This window comes from Ranitomeya imitator, chromosome 4, assembly GCF_032444005.1.
Source record: "Ranitomeya imitator isolate aRanImi1 chromosome 4, aRanImi1.pri, whole genome shotgun sequence".
Lineage (NCBI taxonomy): Eukaryota > Metazoa > Chordata > Amphibia > Anura > Dendrobatidae > Ranitomeya > Ranitomeya imitator.
In genome coordinates, this window is record NC_091285.1 from 505,853,491 (window position 1) to 505,873,737 (window position 20,247).

Consider the following 20,247-nt stretch of genomic DNA (forward strand, 5'->3'; position numbering starts at 1 on the left):
CTGGAGGAGCCCTGGGGCATGGGACAGCTGCTTGGGTGGATGGGAGAGGAAGAAACGTCTTCATGGGGGCGAAGAAAATTCTATTTTGTAGCCTGATGTGACAATCTCCCTGACCCAGGCGTCGTCGACTACCGATAACCAAGCCTCGGTGAACAGAAGAAGCCTGCCTCCCACCCTGGAAAGATTTCTAGGTGGGGCTGACCCGTCATTTTGAAGAGAATCTGTGGCCGCGAGATCTGGAAGGTTTAGAGGAGCGACTCTTGGCCCTCCAGTGAGGGGTAGGCCTGAAGGGAGGTTTTCTCCGTTCCTGCTGAGCGGGAACGGCAAGAGAAGGAGAAGGGCCGGAAGGGACGAAAGGACTGGGGTCCCCTACGATCAAAGGGGCGCTTAGGCCTAGATTAAGGGAGAGAGGTGCTCTTTCCACCTGTAGCGTCGGAGATAATAATAATAATAATCTTTATTTTTATATAGCGCTAACATATTCCGCAGCGCTTTACAGGTTGCACTCATTATCATCACTATCCTCGTTGGGGCTCACAATCTAGGTTCCCTATCAGAATGTCTTTGGAATGTGGGAGGAAACCGGAGTGCCCGGAGGAAACCCACGCAAACACGGAGAGAACATACAAACTCTTTGCAAATGTTGCTTAGTGCCAAAGAGCCTGAAGCCCTCAAACGGAAGGCCAGTGAGAGACTTTTTAGAAGCGGGGTCAGCGTTCCACGCCTTCAGCCACAGCAATGATGTTGCTGTTTGGTCTTGCGGAACAAGCAGCCGCATCCAATGAGGCATTTAACAGATATTTCCCCGCATGTACAATCTGGCCCGCTAAATCAGCTAGTCCCTCCGAAGTAGCCGATGCAACGATGCCCCTGCAAAGTATCTTGGCCCAGGCAGACAGGGCTTTCGCCACCCAAGAGGAGGCGACATTCGGCCAGAGAGAGGCGCCAGACGCCTCAAAGGCTGATTTGGTTAAAACCTCAATTTGCCTGTCCGTAGCGTCCTTAAGAGACGCTGCATCAGGGATAGACAGAACTTTCTGCGAGGATAGACGAGAGACAGGCAGGTCTACCTTAGGGGAATCAGACCAATTGCTCACTAGGTCTGGATTAAAGGGGTACAAGATATCCAGACGCTTCTTCCTGGAAAACGTTTTCTGGGTTGTTCCCAGTGTCTAGAGGTAGTATTCTCAAACTCTTTGTAATTGGGAAAAACTCTAGAGGGCTGTTTCACCCGTTTGAATGAAATGGAGTCCTCCTGGGAGGTGGAATCCTCCTCCTTAAGTTCAAGGGTTTGAATAATAGCCGAAATAAGGCTATCTACCATGCCCTGCGTGCCAGAGGTCTGATCTGTATCTGTATGAGACTGAGTGCGAAAGTACATCCGACCCGAAGTCCGCCTCAGAGGAGGGGGAACAGGTGGAGAGGGGTATTCTAGATGGTGCCACGTGTTCCGGAGAGCTGGATGAGGAGCTAGACAGAGTCCTCTTTCTGGATCCTTTCTCAAATTTGACCCTCTGCGGGACGTGGTCAGGTGCGAGCGAATCGCCATGGGAGGCGTTCGTGGCACTGGTGGCAGAAGATAGAAGCAGCAAGCGTTCCAGGACCTGTACCAGGGACTGGGACACTTTTGTCAGGACTGAGACTGACAGACATAGCAACAGCCCACTCCGGGGGAGTGCACTCATCCCAAGCAATAGGAGCTTCCTGAGGGACAGACATGGTGGAAGGACAGCAGGACAGACAGAAAGGTGATGGCTGGCCTGATGCCCACTTTCTCTTACAGCGGGCACAAGTGTAATGGGTCAGGAGGCCTGTGTGGGGATGGGCATAGGTAGAGCCTGAATGAGGACTGTAGCATAACGCTGTAAAGGCGATACGGCTGAAGAGGGCTGTAGCAGAACGCTATGCCAGCGATACTGCTTAAGTGAGGACTGCAGCAGAACGCTAAGGCTATATTCACACTTTGCGGATTTTGCTGCGGATCCGCAGCGGATTTGACCACTGCGGATCCGCAGCAGTTTCCCATGAGTTTACATTTCAATGTAAACCTATGGGAAACAAAAAACGCTGTGCACATGCTGCAGAAAAATCCGCGCGGAAACGCTGCGGATTACATTCCGCAGCATGTCACTTCTTTTCTGCGGATTTTCAGCTGCTCCAATAGAAAACTGCAGTTGAAAATCCGCAGAAGAAAACGCAGTAAAAACCGCGATAAATCCGCAGTAAAAACCGCGATGGGTTTTCACTGCGGATTTTGCAATTCCGCTGCGGAAAAATCCGCAGTGGAATCTGCAAAGTGTGCACATAGCCTAAGAAGGCGATGCTGCTGAAGGGAGCAAAGCCGAAAAATGGGCCAGGGAATGCAGAGCCTACCAGGCACCCAGCGACTGCAGAAGCAGCGCAGGTACTGTGTCCCCCTCCGAATCCTGAAGACGCTGCAGGAGCCGGCACATATGGACGCAGTTCTCTCTGGCCATGCGACGCTGGAGCGACCGGTGGGCAGGCAAATCGGTGTTCGGGCACGCAGAAGTGTGGGCGTACACAAGAAAAAGAAACCGACGCCTGAGGAGGCGTGTCGGAGTGGAGAGCCGAGGTCTTGCACAGTAGAGGGGGCGTGCTCAGCGCTGGAGAAAATGAAAGTGCGGCGCCGATAGGCCTAGACTGGCAAGGGGGCGTGGCCTAACTAGGGAAGGAGAAGGCTGCAATATGCCGGGGATCGTGCGATTAGGCGGGAAATTCTAAATCTAGAGACCGGTGAGCGCTGCTGTGGGGAGAAGGGGAGGTTCTACCTTGCTTGAATCCGGCTCCTTGGTGTCTAAGAATCGAGTCAGAATCCCTCGGAGAAGAGGAGGTTCCTGGGAGTAAGATCCTCCTTCCCGCACCATCTCCGGACGGTGCAGAAGACTGCGTCAACTCCTTACGAGAAGGGGGGAGGTCACCATAGATGACCATCGTCTTCCTCTCAGCCCTCTCCGAGGAGAGGGGTGAGGAGGGGAAAAGGCGAGGACTGGCCACCAAGAAGTCACCCTGAAACACCCATAAGGGTGACAGGGGACAAAGTCCTGCCAGCGGGTCTTAGAGTGCGCAATGCGTGAAGTACCACACTGCTCTCTCGGTCGCTTAAATGTGGGAAAAACAGGGTGAGAATCTGCACCCTGTTACCTGAAGAAGTGAATCTGAAAGAGAAAGGGAAATGATTAATAAAACACAAAAACCCTGTAAAAGAAAATAATGCAGATCTGGTGGTTAGATCCACGTCCACCTCCTACAGACACTAAGCAAAAACTGAGTTGCATTGTGCCTGTCGGAGGGTGTATACTGCCGAGGAGGAGTTAACGTTTCCTTATTTGCATAGTGTCAGCCTCCTAGTGGCAGCAGCATACACCCATGGTTACTGGTGTCCCCCAATGAAGCGAGAAAGAAAACCCAGTGTTCGGGTGAAGTCCGTGCCTGAAAAGGGGGTTTGGTACGGACGCCAAACCTTACTGTTTGAGTTTGCCCATCTCGAATGGGGAACAACATGATACAGGCTAGAGGGCAGAGAAGAAGGAAAAAGTGCCCATGGTGCTGATATATAGCTGCCCCCCTTCCACAAGCTGTAAGGATGAATATAAACACTACTAGATGGTGGCCCAATTCTAACGCATCGGGTATTCTAGAAATTGCATGTCCACGTAGTAGATTGCGCAGCCACATAGTAGATTGCCCAGCCCCATAGTATATTGCCCAGCCACATAGTATATTGCCCAGCCACATAGTATATTGCCCAACCACATAGTATATTGCCCAGCCACATAGTATATTGCCCAGCCACATAGTATATTGCCCAGCCACATAGTATATTGCCCAGCCACATAGCATATTGCCCAGCCACATAGCATATTGCCCAGCCACATAGCATATTGCCCAGCCACATAGTATATTGCCCAGCCACATAGTATATTGCCCAGCCACATAGTATATTGCCCAGCCACATAGTATATTGCCCAGCCACATAGTATATTGCCCAGCCACATAGTATATTGCCCAGCCACATAGTATATTGCCCAGCCACATAGTATATTGCCCAGCCACATAGTATATTGCCCAGCCACATAGTATATTGCCCAGCCACATAGCATATTGCCCAGCCACATAGCATATTGCCCAGCCACATAGCATATTGCCCAGCCACATGGTATATTGCCCAGCCACATAGTATATTGCCCAGCCACATAGTATATTGCCCTGTCACGTAGTATATAACACTGCCCACACAGTATATAACAGTGGCCACGTAATATCTAGCACAGCCCACAGAGTATATCACACAGCCCACATAGTATAACACTGCCTATGTAGTATACAGCACAGAGACACGCGGAATCTAACACAGCCCACGTAGTATACAGCAGTATGGGCACCATATCCCTGTTAAAAAAATAATTAAAATAAAAAAATAGTTATATACTCACCCCCTAGGATCCACCGAAGCTCCGGCGATATTTTTAACATTACATTTTTTTTTACTATTGATGACGCATAGGCAGCATCAATAGTAAAAAGTTGGGGACACACAGGGTTAATAGCGGCGGTAACGGAGTGTGTTACCCGCGGCATAACGCGGTCCGTTACCGCCGGGATTAACCCCGTGTGAGCGGTGACCGGAGGGTAGTATGCGGATGTCGGGCACTGACTGCGGGGAGGAAGGAGCGGCCATTTTCTTCCGGACTGTGCCCGTCGCTGATTGGTCGTGGCTGTTTTGCCACGACCAATCAGCGACTTGGATTTCCATGACAGACAGAGGCCGCGACCAATGAATATCTGTGACAGATGGAAGTGACCCTTAGACAATTATATAGTAGATGGGGATATTAACATATCAAATTGCTGAAAAATTAGATTATTCAATTCATACTGATGAGAGATCTCTAGTATACAAGTGTACTGCTTAAATAGTTGTTTAAATTTTTCTATAAAGCTCAAAAAACACCTCTAAACTCACATGTTTTATATGCAGAACAAAGCTGGTATTGCGGTTCTTATAGGTCTGTATTATGCAACCAACACACTACAGGATTGGCCTCCATATTACACCATATTGTCAGCGAAAACCACTGCTTCTGAGACAGAATCCCATATGGAATGAGTGAGGAGGTAAGGGTGTTTTCTACATGGCAAGATACAATACAACAAATTTCAGTAAGTGTTGTGTTGCTGATCTATACAAGATCAAGTAATAGAGCCCTTACATTAATGCAACGGTCACAAGTTTAGTAGTTTACATCAGTATTTGTAAGCCAAAGCCAGAAGTGGCTGAAAAATACAGAAGTGTTTCTATTATACTATTCCTCTGATTGTTCCACTCCTGGTTTTGACTTACAAATACTGCTGTAAAACACTGAATAAAAACTGAGCGTGTGAACATGGCCTAAAACTGATGCATTTTCCGAAGAGGAATGATTCACAAACCTGGAGCTTTTTCTGTTCCATGCTGATTTCAGAATATTCCTGGGCGGTGGCTAAAGCCGCAGCAAGAGCCTTCTTTTTTTGACTTTTTGCACGTTTTGGTACAGATGTCGTAATGGGTATTGGAGTTTGAACAATATTAATGGGGGAATTTTCTGGTAAACCATCCAACTGGAAATAATAATGAGAAAGACAACAAACGTTTGGAGGGTGAGAAAAAGGCAGTGTTAATAGTTTAAATAGTAACACTTTAATAATGTTGTCCAGCTTGTAAAACAATGAAACTTTGCAAATCACTTTAATTATAGTATTTGTCTTCATTCCTGTAAAAAAAAAAAAAAGAGTCATTTGGAGGACAGGTGATGGCAGTGAATCAGTCAGCTCAGCACCACTGTCTTCATGCGATATATCCAATCTTGGACTGCAATGCCCGGACTGGCTGCATGACAGCTTCATGTTTTTCTATAAGGCTGCACAGCTCTGGTCGGAAAACTTGCGGCCAGTCTGTGCGTTTGTCAGAGATCAGAAGTCTGAATGAGCCCTAACTCTGGGAATAATCTACTCAAGAAGACTGTTGTGATTGGCATAACACGCACAGAAGAGCGATGCTGAAGCTTTCACTGCCGGCATCGGTACTGCAAATGAGAATGTTCTGATATTAATTCATTTAAAGTCGGGTAAAATAGAATAGGGGAAAAACAGGGGTTTGGACGCATAATTTTTTTTTTTCCCGCACGGAAATGAAAATAAATCTCCTAATTCGGTAATTTGCAAAGATTCTTAATTTTGTCCATAACATGTTATTTAGAGAGTTCAGTTACTCCTTAAGCATCATACAGTTCTACATACTGAGATTCATATAAAAAAAATAAATTTAAATGAGTGAGATCTCTCATATTATGTAAATTCTCGACAAGGGAAATCATGACCTCCCAATCTATCAAGTTAGAGTGAACCTGACAGCATCATTCAGCCAAGTAGATTTTCCTCTGAAACGCTGCGATGTGTCAGGGAAAACGTACCATATGAAGTCACAGACACACATGTAAGGAGGGACTAGTCACACAGGGAGACGGGCCACAAGGTTTCAAGGTAAAACATACCTGGCTGAAATGACAGTGCAGACTGATTCATGTTGACAGTGGAATCAGCCGTCAGGTTCACTCTAACTACTGAACTTCCACCTACCACTTTAGCTGCCATCTTTGGTTGGGTTTCATTTCTTGAAGCCACAGAGCTGCTGTTTAATTCTGGAAACTCGTCTTCATCCTTAGATAAATAGAAATAATAAGCAAATCAACAAAGTTTTAATTAAAAAAAAACCAAACCGCTTGGATGGAATAATGCAATGTTTTAATCTATGCCATCTATAACGCAATCTACATGAAATCAGAGGAAGAGTGTGCAAGATGTCTTGAGAACCACCGTCATATTTGCAGGAGCAGCAGGCGCTATAGAAAAACGGAATTTAAACAGTTACGCTGCAACTAAATCATGACAGGTCTCCTGTCTTTGCATGTTAGCAGCTCAGCAGGGTCAAAATGGTCGACAGGCTCTCTTCAACTGAAAATGCTATTACACCATATGAACCACAGCTATTAACATACATTACCTCAAAGTAGAGCTGCTCATGGCTTTGATCAGATCTGCTTAATTGAGCTGTACTCCCACTTTTACTATGGATATTCTGTCTTCTTTCCGATGACGTACTCTGCCCTCTCACACGATACCCAAGCTATGATCACAACACATAGTAACATAGTAACATAGTTAGTAAGGCCGAAAAAAGACATTTGTCCATCCAGTTCAGCCTATATTCCATCATAATAAATACCCAGATCTACGTCCTTCTACAGAACCTAATAATTGTATGATACAATATTGTTCTGCTCCAGGAAGACATCCAGGCCTCTCTTGAACCCCTCGACTGAGTTCGCCATCACCACCTCCTCAGGCAAGCAATTCCAGATTCTCACTGCCCTAACAGTAAAGAATCCTCTTCTATGTTGGTGGAAAAACCTTCTCTCCTCCAGACGCAAAGAATGCCCCCTTGTGCCCGTCACCTTCCTTGGTATAAACAGATCCTCAGCGAGATATTTGTATTGTCCCCTTATATACTTATACATGGTTATTAGATCGCCCCTCAGTCGTCTTTTTTCTAGACTAAATAATCCTAATTTCGCTAATCTATCTGGGTATTGTAGTTCTCCCATCCCCTTTATTAATTTTGTTGCCCTCCTTTGTACTCTCTCTAGTTCCATTATATCCTTCCTGAGCACCGGTGCCCAAAACTGGACACAGTACTCCATGTGCGGTCTAACTAGGGATTTGTACAGAGGCAGTATAATGCTCTCATCATGTGTATCCAGACCTCTTTTAATGCACCCCATGATCCTGTTTGCCTTGGCAGCTGCTGCCTGGCACTGGCTGCTCCAGGTAAGTTTATCATTAACTAGGATCCCCAAGTCCTTCTCCCTGTCAGATTTACCCAGTGGTTTCCCATTCAGTGTGTAATGGTGACATTGATTCCTTCTTCCCATGTGTATAACCTTACATTTATCATTGTTAAACCTCATCTGCCACCTTTCAGCCCAAGTTTCCAACTTATCCAGATCCATCTGTAGCAGAATACTATCTTCTATTGTATTAACTGCTTTACATAGTTTTGTATCATCTGCAAATATCGATATTTTACTGTGTAAACCTTCTACCAGATCATTAATGAATATGTTGAAGAGAACAGGTCCCAATACTGACCCCTGCGGTACCCCACTGGTCACAGCGACCCAGTTAGAGACTATACCATTTATAACCACCCTCTGCTTTCTATCACTAAGCCAGTTACTAACCCATTTACACACATTTTCCCCCAGACCAAGCATTCTCATTTTGTGTACCAACCTCTTGTGCGGCACGGTGTCAAACGCTTTGGAAAAATCGAGATATACCACGTCCAATGACTCACCGTGGTCCAGTCTATAGCTTACCTCTTCATAAAAACTGATTAGATTGGTTTGACAGGAGCGATTTCTCATAAACCCATGCTGATATGGAGTTAAACAGTTATTCTCATTGAGATAATCCAGAATAACATCCCTCAGAAACCCTTCAAATATTTTACCAACAATAGAGGTTAGACTTACTGGCCTATAATTTCCAGGTTCACTTTTAGAGCCCTTTTTGAATATTGGCACCACATTTGCTATGCGCCAGTCCTGCGGAACAGACCCTGTCGCTATAGAGTCACTAAAAATAAGAAATAATGGTTTATCTATTACATTACTTAGTTCTCTTAGTACTCGTGGGTGTATGCCATCCGGACCCGGAGATTTATCTATTTTAATCTTATTTAGCCGGTTTCGCACCTCTTCTTGGGTTAGATTGGTGACCCTTAATATAGGGTTTTCATTGTTTCTTGGGATTTCACCTAGCATTTCATTTTCCACCGTGAATACCGTGGAGAAGAAGGTGTTTAATATGTTAGCTTTTTCCTCGTCATCTACAACCATTCTTTCCTCACTATTTTTTAAGGGGCCTACATTTTCAGTTTTTATTCTTTTACTATTGATATAGTTGAAGAACAGTTTGGGATTAGTTTTACTCTCCTTAGCAATGTGCTTCTCTGTTTCCTTTTTGGCAGCTTTAATTAGTTTTTTAGATAAAGTATTTTTCTCCCTATAGTTTTTTAGAGCTTCAATGGTGCCATCCTGCTTTAGTAGTGCAAATGCTTTCTTTTTACTGTTAATTGCCTGTCTTACTTCTTTGTTTAGCCACATTGGGTTTTTCCTATTTCTAGTCCTTTTATTCCCACAAGGTATAAACCGCTTACACTGCCTATTTAGGATGTTCTTAAACATTTCCCATTTATTATCTGTATTCTCATTTCTGAGGATATTGTCCCAGTCTACCAGATTAAGGGCATCTCTAAGCTGTTCAAACTTTGCCTTCCTAAAGTTCAATGTTTTTGTGACTCCCTGACAAGTCCCCCTAGTGAAAGACAGGTGAAACTGCACAATATTGTGGTCGCTATTTCCTAAATGCCCAACCACCTGCAGATTTGTTATTCTGTCAGGTCTATTAGATAGTATTAGGTCTAAAAGTGCTGCTCCTCTGGTTGGATTCTGCACCAATTGTGAAAGATAATTTTTCTTGGTTATTAGCAAAAACCTGTTGCCTTTATGGGTTTCACAGGTTTCTGTTTCCCAGTTAATATCCGGGTAGTTAAAGTCCCCCATAACCAGGACCTCATTATGGGTTGCAGCTTCATCTATCTGCTTTAGAAGTAGACTTTCCATGCTTTCTGTTATATTTGGGGGTTTGTAACAGACCCCAATGAGAATTTTGTTACCATTTTTCCCTCCATGAATTTCAACCCATATGGACTCGACATCCTCATTCCCTTCGCTAATATCCTCGCTAATAACACATAAATAATTCGCTAATAACACATAAAACCGGAAATTAATGTTGCTCTATAAAAGTACATATTATTGGGGTTATCTGCCACCATCAGAGATCATTAATAATAATAATCTTTATTTTTATATAGCGCTAACATATTCCGCAGCGCTTTACAGTTTGGACACTTTATCATCACTGTCCCTGATGGGGCTCACAATCTAAATTCCCTATCAGTATGTCTTTGGAATGTGGGAGGAAACCGGAGTGCCCGGAGGAAACCCACGCAAACACGGAGAGAACATACAAACTCTTTGCAGATGTTGTCCAAGGTGGGATTAGAACCCAGGACCCCAGCGCTGCAAGGCTGCAGTGCTAACCACTGCGCCATTTGTTTTGAAGGCAAGGAGAGCACGCTTACAAGCCCCTTGTTAAATATAAAGCATGCAAACACTGCTCTAAAGATGGCTAAACTGCTGGATCCGGCAAACTTAGGTGTCCCAGTGGTCCCCCGATGCTGTAGCAAAGGAAGCTTTGCCTCTGCAGTATCTGAGAACACATGGTCCAGGGGCCATCTTCAACTGTCATTTGTCAAGAGTGCAAACAGGAAGCTGGAAGGCAGGAGGAGAAGTGCGCTCAAGACAGAAGACAAAAATTCTAACACTATGTATTAAATGGAAAGAGCTACAGTATCTTAACAGTCTAGCAGTAAAATTAAGATGAAAATACCATCCAGAGTATAAAATGGTTTATTTTTTATCTTCATTACAATTACCGGGAGGCAACAACATTTCCACTCTGACAGTGTGAAAAACACCCATCAGTTCATCAGAGTCGATGCATCGTCTCCCTGTATAATAAAAAGGAGCCTTATGTACTCTGGATGTGGTCATCTATGTTTACTCCTTGGATTTCTTTGAGGACTGGGGATTGTTCTCTTTTTGGAGTACCTGCATTCCTGACAGTGTATGGGAACCTGTCAGCAGGATTGTGCATAGTAACCTACACACTGTCAGGTCGGCGCCATTATACTGACTAAAATGATACCTGGTGGTAAAATCTGTCTTGTGTTTGTTGTTTAATCTGTATTTTCAGTTTTGAGTTAATAATATGCTCATGATCCAGGGCGCGTTTATGGGGGAGGGGGTGGGGGTCTTCATGTGGTGCTCTGATTTGCTATTCATACTGAAGACTCCTGACTAGTGATGGGCGAGTATGCTCGTTACTCTGGTTTCACTGAGCACGCTCAGGTGGTCTTTGACTATTTTGGCGTGCTCGGAGATTTAGTTTTCGTCGCAACAGCTGCATGATTTGCGGCTGCTAGACAGACTGAATACATGTGGGAGTTCCCTAATAAACAGGCAACGCCCACATGTATTCAGGCTGTCTAGCAGTCGCAAATCATGCAGCTGCGGCAACGAATACTAAATCTCCAAGCACGCCTAAATAGTCGGAGACCACCCGAGCGTGCTCGGGGCAACCTTAGTAATGCGTATACTCGCTCATCACTACTGCTGACAGGTCACTGATCCCTCAGTGACCTGCCCCTTAGTTTACATAATGAATATACCAAATATACTTGCGTACAAGCAGAGTTTTTCAGCACATTTTTTTCTGCCCCCACTCGGCTTATACTCGAGCCACTGACACAGAAGACAAAGGTGGAGGGGAAGCGACGGAGCAGTGGGTCACAGGAGGCAGGAGCTGCGGCTAAAGCCTGTGCCCGCTGCTATAGAAATGAATATTCACTGCTTTGGCAGTGAATATTTATTTCTCTTATAGCATGCAGTGTCAGCCCACAGCTGCCAGCTTCCAGCAGCTGCCAGGCTATCACGAGTGCGTGCTACATAATAGTTATGAATATTCACCTCTCTCCACTCTCACAGGCGTGGAGTGGAGTGAATATTTATTACCTTAATGAGCAGGGACGTGTTATCGTTCAGCCGCAGGAGCTGCTGGCACCGGAACAAGATGCTGCGAGGGCGTGCTGGGATGGTAAGTAGGATGGATTTTTTTTAATGCTTTTCTCATTGGGGCCATGCATACAAGGATAGGGGATAAGGAGCCATGCATACAACGATAGGAATAGGAAGCCATGCAGACAAGGATGGGGATGAGGGGACAATGCATACCAGAATAGGAAGGAGGGGACAATGTATACCCGGCTTGTACTCGTGTCAATAAGTTTTCCAAGTTGTTCGTGGCAAAATTAGGCGCCTCAGCTTTTACGAGTATATTCATATGAAAAAAAACAAACAAAAAACCTTCTACAGGAAGGTGCCAGCCATGGCACCTGCGCTGCAGCATAATCACATGTTTACTGTGCTGTTAATAAATGTGCTTGAAGTTATCCTGAGGAGTACAAAACAGAAAAACAACACAAAATGGCACCCTCCACGCCTGTGCAGTAGCAGCTATCTGTGTATATAGAGGCGATCGCCGATAGCTGCGACTGCGCCATCTTGATAGAGAAGAAAAACCTGACACTGTCTGTAGGTTACGGTGCACAATCTTGCTGACAGGTTCCCTTTAACGGGAATTACATTTTGTTTGCCATTTTAACATACTAGCTTCTAGGAGCAAAAATTGGAAACTCTGCTTTAATATCGGGCAGTATTCTAGTGCCAACACTACTGCTGTGCTAATGTAAAATATAAAAGAAAAATTAAAATGCTTTCATGCATCTTATGTGCACAGAGTTTAAAGAAGAAAAAAATAAGTACATCTGTTAATATGTTACCTGAGCATTATTACGCGATTCAGCTTGTCTCCCACCTCTTGAGAAAGCCTGACTTTTTTCGTTCCAGGGTCTTTTCTGAGTACCCTGGGAAGCTACATTGGCCCAACTCCCTCCTGCATATGATAGATACAGAAAAGTCAAATATGTTCTTAATTATGATCACAACTGTTATATCACAGACTCCTGTTTACATTTTCCACTCAAAATATAATTGTCATTCATTTGAAGAGCTGCAGCCCATTTTTGTTCTGTATTTATAGAATATTTGTGTCAACTTACGGAGATTTTGGAATTTTTTTTTAGCTGTGATGGCTTTTATTACAAAAACGACAATAGAAAAGTGATTACATACTGGTAATTTGATTTTTCCAAAATCCATGACAGCACCTGAAAGAGCAGGATCTGCCCTATTACAAGCCAGGAAGGCAATTGCAAAAACTAACAAGGCAACTCCAACATCTGCCTTTAACCTCTTCACCACCCAGCCTGTTTTCACCTTCATGGCCAGGCCAAATTTTTCAATTTTGACCAGTGTCACTTTATGAGGTAATAACACTAGAACACTTAAAGCCCATTGATTCAGAGACTGTTTTTTGGGACGTGTTGTATTTTATGTTGGGCTACGTGCCCACGACCAGTTAATACTAGCGTTCTGGACGCAGCATATGTTCGCTGCATTGTACAGTACAAGCTAAGTGGAAGGGATTAATAGAAATCTCATACTCCCTGTGCTGTTTTACGCTGTACAACCCCTTCAATCTGCAGCCCATTTTCATTTTTGCGCTTTTTTTTTTTTTGCTCCCCATCTTCCCAGAGCCGTATCTTTTTTATTTTTCCGTCAATATGGCCATGTGAGGGCTTGTTTTTTGTGGGACAAGATATACATTTGAACACCACCAAGGGTTTTACCATATCGTGTACTGGAAAACGGAAAAAAAATCCAAGTGTGGTGAAATTGCAAAAAAAAGTGCAATTCCAAAACTGTTTTTTTTTCCCCCATGTTCACTAAATGCTAAAACTGACATGCCATTATGATTCTCCGGGTAATTACGAGTTTGTAGATACCAAACATGTATAGTTCTTTTAAGTATTGAAAAAAACAAACAAAATAAATAAAAAAATTGCATCATTTTCAGCGACCCTTAGCTTATCTATATTTTGTGATCTGGGGCTGGGTGAGGAATTATTTTTTGTGTGCCGAGCTGACGCTTCTATTGATACCATATTGGGGTAGATACGATCTTTTGATCCCCCGTTATTGCATTTTAATGCAATGCAGCCAGCGGTGACCAAAAAAAACATTATGGAGTTTTGACTTTTTTTTTTCACAACGCCGTTTGGATTAACTATTTTTATCCATGTAAAAGAAAAAATGCAGCAGCACTCACCAATCCTTGAAGTAATGTGGTTCCTTTATTCAATCATGATAAGAAAGCTTTTCACGGCTCGGGGGTGTGCATGATGGACAAGAGTGTGCAGGTGCCAAAGACGGCCGTTTTGCGCTGAATGTAGCGCTTCTATGGGTCAGTGGTTGTTAGGAAGTGACGTGGGAAGAAATAACTCTGTGCAAACAAACTCCTCCCACCCCACATTCGATACACCCACTATCAAAATACATAAAAACACGTTTAAAAACAAAACCAACAAATATGCCTGGTAAGCTAGCTTGAGCATACATCCCTCCCTATGTAGTTGTATATCCATTTTCCCAAAAAAGAAAAAAAAAAAATGAAAATGGCACGTTATCCTACATTGGCTATTTCTATATCCCTTCCCCTAGGCAGCGGGAATCTTATAGGGGTGTCCAATATACCCTGATCTTCTTACTGGGGAATATTTGATCTACGTATTGGGGAAAATTGCGATAGCCGGCTCACACAAAGATAGAAATATCGACCCTGTTAAGGCCAGCCGGACCCATCGCGTGCGTCCACATGATCCACTTCGCTTCTTGACTTAGCAAAAGTTTATGCAAATCCCCTATTTTTATATATCTTGACATATCGGGCGATTCTGAATGTGGTGATACCAGATATCTGTTTATTTTTTTTTTAGAATATGGGGTTGATTTTAAATTTATTTAAAAAAAAAATTGCAATATTTAAATTTTTTTTTTTTTTTTTTTAACTTTACGCTTTAAAGTACTCTGGGCCTGTGCGCACCGGGCGCCGCCTCCTCTTGCAGCATTATCGTCCCTGGCACCTGCGCATTAAGTTTTTTTTTCGGGCATGCACAGTTGCGCTGCCCTTCGTACTTACAGCGCAGGCCCCGGGAATGCTAATGAAGCAAGAGGAGGCGGCGCTCGGCGCGCACAGGCCCGGAGTAACAACTGTGCTACGTCTGATTTGGAAGGAAAGTCCCACCTCTGGGACGGTTTCACGGTATGAGGGGGCACATTTTATAAACGTTTATTTCAGCGTGTGCTGGGAGCATAACAAAAAGAGCCACCTTGTCAGAATGCAGCATTTCTGCTGCACAAAGTGGCTCTTTTAGGTCCAATGCCTAAGGGGGGTGGACAGGTTCCCTTTAAATCACAGAGATATGTCACACAAAATACTTAAGTAACATTTCCCACATGTCTACTTTACATCAGCACAATTCTGGAACCAAAATTTTTTTTTGTTAGGGAGTTATAAGGGTTAAAAGTTGACCAGCAATTTCTCATTTTTACAACACCATTTTTTTTAGGCTATGTGCACACGTCCGGAATTGGCAATTCCGCAACTGTGCCGCAGGTAAAAGAAATGCGGACTTGCCATGCGTTTTCCCGATAAACACTAGCGTTTTCCCAAGCGTAATTAGCTTGCAGAATGCAACCGTTTTCCAAGCGATCTGTAGCATCGCTTGGAAAACTGATTGACAGGTTGGTCACACTTGTCAAACATAGTGTTTGACAAGTGTGACCAACTTTTTACTATTGATGCTGCCTATGCGAGACCGCTACATCATCACAGGTCATTGCCGCAAAGCATCGCGAGGAGCGGGAAGGCTGCGAGGGACGCTGGAAGGTGAAAATATCACGTTTTATTATTTTAATTCTTTTTTTTAACTATTATTTGTTCCAAGGGCCTGGAGGAGAGTCTCCTCTCCACTACCCTGGGTACAAACCGCACATGATCCGCTTACTTCCCGCATGGTGGGTACAGCCACATGCCGAAAGTAAGCGGATCAATGCATTCCTATGTGTCCGGAACCTCCGCGATTCCGCACAAGGAATGAACATGCTGCGTTTTTTTCCGGAATGCGATTCCGCCGCAGAAGAAAACGCAACATGTGCACAAAAATTTGAAGACACAAAAGAGCACAGTGAGGTCAAAAATACTCAGTTGTAAAAAAATCACAGTAATAAGCAAGTGCACTTGCTTATTACTGTGATATCTTTTTACAACAGAGTATTTTTTACCTCACTGTGCTCTTTTGTGTCATCAAGTTTTTTGGTGGTGTGAACAGGTTCCTACAGACTTGTTCAATGTGCAAGTAGCCCATGTGTTTCTGGTTCTATAATTGTTCTCTTGTTTCTACAAGACTGGGGAGTCCATCACTCCTCTGTGGGTCATTTGCATTTAAGCTGGTCCATCCTGCTTATTCCATGGACCTGCTGGTCCATGGATATTCCTTCTCTGAACCCTGCTTATACAGGTACTATACAGTTGATCAGGTTTTAAATACATCAGATAGGGATTATATACATTAGATAGGACTGCTCTATAAGGGTAAACCTTTACGATTGGTGAGCAGCTTAGTATACATTTTTTTGCCAAAAAAAACGTATCAACTAAATACCCTGTTTTTTTTCCATCTTTTGACAAGCACTTGCTTATTACTGTGATTTTTTTTTTACAACAGAGTATTTTTGACCTCACTGTGCTCTTTTGTGTTTTCAAGTTTTTTGGTGGTGTTAACAGGTTCCTACATACTTGTTCAATGTGCAAGTAGCCCATGTGTTTCGCCTCCTAGTGACAGCAGCATAACACCCATGGTCCTGTGTCCCCCAATGTGGCGAAGGAGAAATCCTGAACGTGTGCACATAGCCTTAGGGACCCCACATCACATTTGAAGCCATTTTGAGGGGTCTTTATGATAGAAAATAATTAAGTGTGACACCATTCTAAAAGCTGTACCCCTCAAGGTGCTCAAAACCACATTTAAAAAGTTTATTAACCCTTCAGGTGTTTCACAGGAATTTTGGGAATGTTTAAAAAAAACAAACCCTTTAACTTTTTTTTTTTTTCACAAAAAATTTACTTCAGCTCCAATTTGTTTTATTTTACCAAGGGTAACAGGAGAAATTGGACCCCAAAAGTTGTTGTGCAATTAGTCCTGAGTACGCTGATACCCCATATGTTGGGGTAAACCCCTATTTTGGTGCATGGGAGAGCTTGGAAGGGAAGGAGCACTGTTTTACTTTTTCAACGCAGAAATGGCTGAAATTGAGATTGGATGCCATGTCGCCTTTGGAGAGCCCCTGATGTGCCTAAACAGTGGACAATCCCCCCATTCTAACTGAAATCCTAACCCAAACATGCCCCCAACGTAATCCCAACCATACCCCTAACCTCAACACACCCCTAACCCTGACACACCCCTAACCCTAATCCCATCCCTAATCCCAACTGTAAATGTAATCCAAACCCTATCCCTAACTTCAGCCCCAACCCCAACTTTAGCCTCAACCCTAACAGTAGCCACAACCCTAACCCGAATGGGAAAATGGAAATAAATACATTTTTTTATTTTATTATTTTTCCCTATCTAAGGGGGTGATGAAGCGGGGTTTGATTTACTATTTATAGCGGGTTCTTTAGCGGATTTTTATGATTGGCAGCTGTCACACACTAAAAGATGCTTTTTTTTGCAAAAAATAGTTTTTGCGTCTCCACATTCTGAGAGCTATAATTTTTCCATATTTTGGTCCACAGAGTCATGTGAGGTATTGTTTTTTACGGGATGAGTGGACGTTTTTATTGGTAGCATTTTCGGGCACGTGACTTTTTTGATCGATTTTCATTCCGATTTTTGTGGAAAGAATGACCAAAAAACAGCTATTCATGAATTTCTTTGGGGATGGGGGGTCTTTTATACCGTCACTACGATTACAGCGATACCTTATTTATATACTTTTTTATGCTTTGGCGCTTTTATACGATAAAAACTATTTTATATGAAAAATAATTATTTTTGCATCGCTTTATTCTGAGGACTATAACTTTTTTATTTTTTCGCTGATGACACTGTATGGCAGCTCGTTTTTTGCGGGACAAGATGACGCTTTCAGCGGTACCATTTTTTTTATATATCCGTCTTTCTGATCGCGTGTTATTCCACTTTTTGTTCGGCGGTATGATAAAGCGTGTTTTTTTGCCTTTTTTACGGTGTTCACTGAAGGGGGTTAACTAGTGGGACAGTTTTATAGGTCGGGTCTTTACGGACACGGCGATACTAAATATATGTACTTTTACTGTTTATTTAGGTAAAGAAATGTAATTATTGGATTTTTTTTTTTTTTTTTTTTACACATGTAAATATTTTTGTTTTTTTACTTTTTGTTCTTTGTCCCAGGGTGGGACATTATGCAATAGTGTCAGATCGCTGATCTGACAGGCAGTGCTGCAGGCTTGCCGACGCCTGATCTCAGCAGGCGCTTGCAAGCCACCTCCCTGCAGGACTCAGAAGGAGCCCCGCAGCCATTTTGGATCCGGGGCCTGCAGGGAGGAGACGCTCAGAACAATGTGATCACATCGCGTTGTTCCAAGAGTCTCAGGGAAGCACGCAGGGAGCCCCCTCCCTGCGCGATGCTTCCCTATGCCGCCGAAATGCTGCAATCATGTTTGATCGCAGTGTTCCAGGGGTTAATGTGCCAAATGTCAGCTGTGATAGTCAGCTGACACCTGGCCACGATCGGTCGCACTCCCCCCATGAGCGCGGCTGATCAGTGATGACGTACTATCCCGTTGGTGGTCATAGGGGTCCAGACCACCTCGACGGGACAGTATGTCGGATGTCAGAAAGGGGTTAAAAAAGGAGTGATCACACCTTGGAGAGCTGTTGCACCTAATGGACTGACATGAATCATGGCTCCAACACGAGAGATGTCAATTGAAACAAAGGAGAGCATTATCAAACTCTTAAAAGAGGGTAAATCATCACGCAATGTTGCAAAAGATGTTGGCTGCTCACAGTCAGCTGTGTCTAAAATCTGGACCAAATACAAACATGGGAAGGTTGTTAAAGGCAAACATACTGGTAGACCAAGGAAGACATGAAAGTGTCAAGACCGGAAACTTCAAGCAATATGTCTCCAAAAAAGGAAATGCACAACAAAACAAATGAGGAACGAATGGGTGGAAATTGGAGTCAACGTCTGTGACCAAACTGTAATAAACCGCCCAAAGGAAATGGGATTTACATACAGAAAAGCTAAACGAAAGCCATCATTAATACCTAAACAGAAAAAAACAAGGTTACAATGAACTAAGGAAAAGCAATCGTGGACTGTGGATGACTGGATGAAAGTCATATTCAGTGATGAATCGCGAATCTGCATTGGGCAAGGTGATGATGCTGGAACTTTTGTTTGGTGCCGTTCCAATGAGATTTATAAAGATGACTGCCTGAAGAGAACATGCAAATTTCCACAGTCATTGATGATATGAGGCTGCATGTCCGGTAAAGGCACTGGGGAGATGGCTGTCATTACATCTTCAATAAATGCACAAGTTTATGTTGATATTTTGGACACTTTTCTTATCCCATCAATTGAAAGGATGTTTGGGGATGATTAAATCATTTTTCAAGATGATAATGCATCCTGCCATAGAGCAAAAACTGTGAAAACATTAATTGAAAAAATACACATAAGGTCAATGTCATGCTCTGCAAATAGTCCGCATCTCAATCCAATTGAAAATCTTTGGTGGAAGTTGAAGAAAATGGTCCATGACAAGGCTCCAACCTGCAAAGCTGATCTGGCAACAGCAATCAGAGAAAGTTGGAGCCAGATTGATGAAGAGTCCTGTGTGACACTCATTAAGTCCATGCCTCAGAGACTGCAAGCTGTTATAAAAAAGCTAGAGGTGCAACAAAATACTAGTGATGTGTTGGGAGTGTTTTCTGTTTACCATGAGTCCATAATTTTTTCCTCAGAATTTAGGGACTCCTTAATTTTTCTCATATGCTTGGTTAAAAAAGAAACCATTACTGACTACCATATTTTTTGTTCTTGATTTCTTTTAGTGTTTCTTAAAGCCAGAAAGTTGCCATTTGAAATGACTTTACTTTTGTGCCATGTCTGTGATCTGCTTTTTTTCCTACAAAATTAAACAACTGAATGAACATCCTCCAAGGCCGGTGATTCCAGGGGTTGTATTATCATATCAGTGGCCAACAGAGCCAATCTACTTACTGTGTTTCTTACTAGAGGCTAGTACAGAATGCAACTCTAATCATGTGCTCAAGACTCCTTTGTCCGAAGAACAGGATAACACACTGAAGGAAGAAGTGGGAATTGCCTTTTTATTTTTTACTTTAGGCATCCTGTGCAGTGATGAGAGAGCAGGATCTGCCCTTAAGTGCGGTCATGAATGATGGTAAAAAAGAATTGCTTTTTTTTTTTATTTAACTTTTCAATTCACCTCAATGAAGTGGAGAGCCCACTGTCATGT

The 20,247-nt window shown here is 43.4% G+C and overlaps 1 protein-coding gene across 1 annotated transcript in view; it reads right to left on the reverse strand.

The window, feature by feature from the left end:
* The window catches only part of SECISBP2L (SECIS binding protein 2 like), a 96,456-nt gene that overhangs the window by 43,594 nt on the left and 32,615 nt on the right, over positions 1-20,247 (reverse strand). Inside the window, exons 7-10 of the mRNA XM_069766037.1 lie at positions 12,587-12,699; positions 7,061-7,183; positions 6,637-6,717; positions 5,452-5,619 (exon numbers count right to left, since the gene is read on the reverse strand). Coding sequence (XP_069622138.1) covers positions 5,452-5,619; positions 6,637-6,717; positions 7,061-7,183; positions 12,587-12,699 — 485 coding nt within the window. The remainder of the gene's footprint in view (positions 1-5,451; positions 5,620-6,636; positions 6,718-7,060; positions 7,184-12,586; positions 12,700-20,247) is intronic.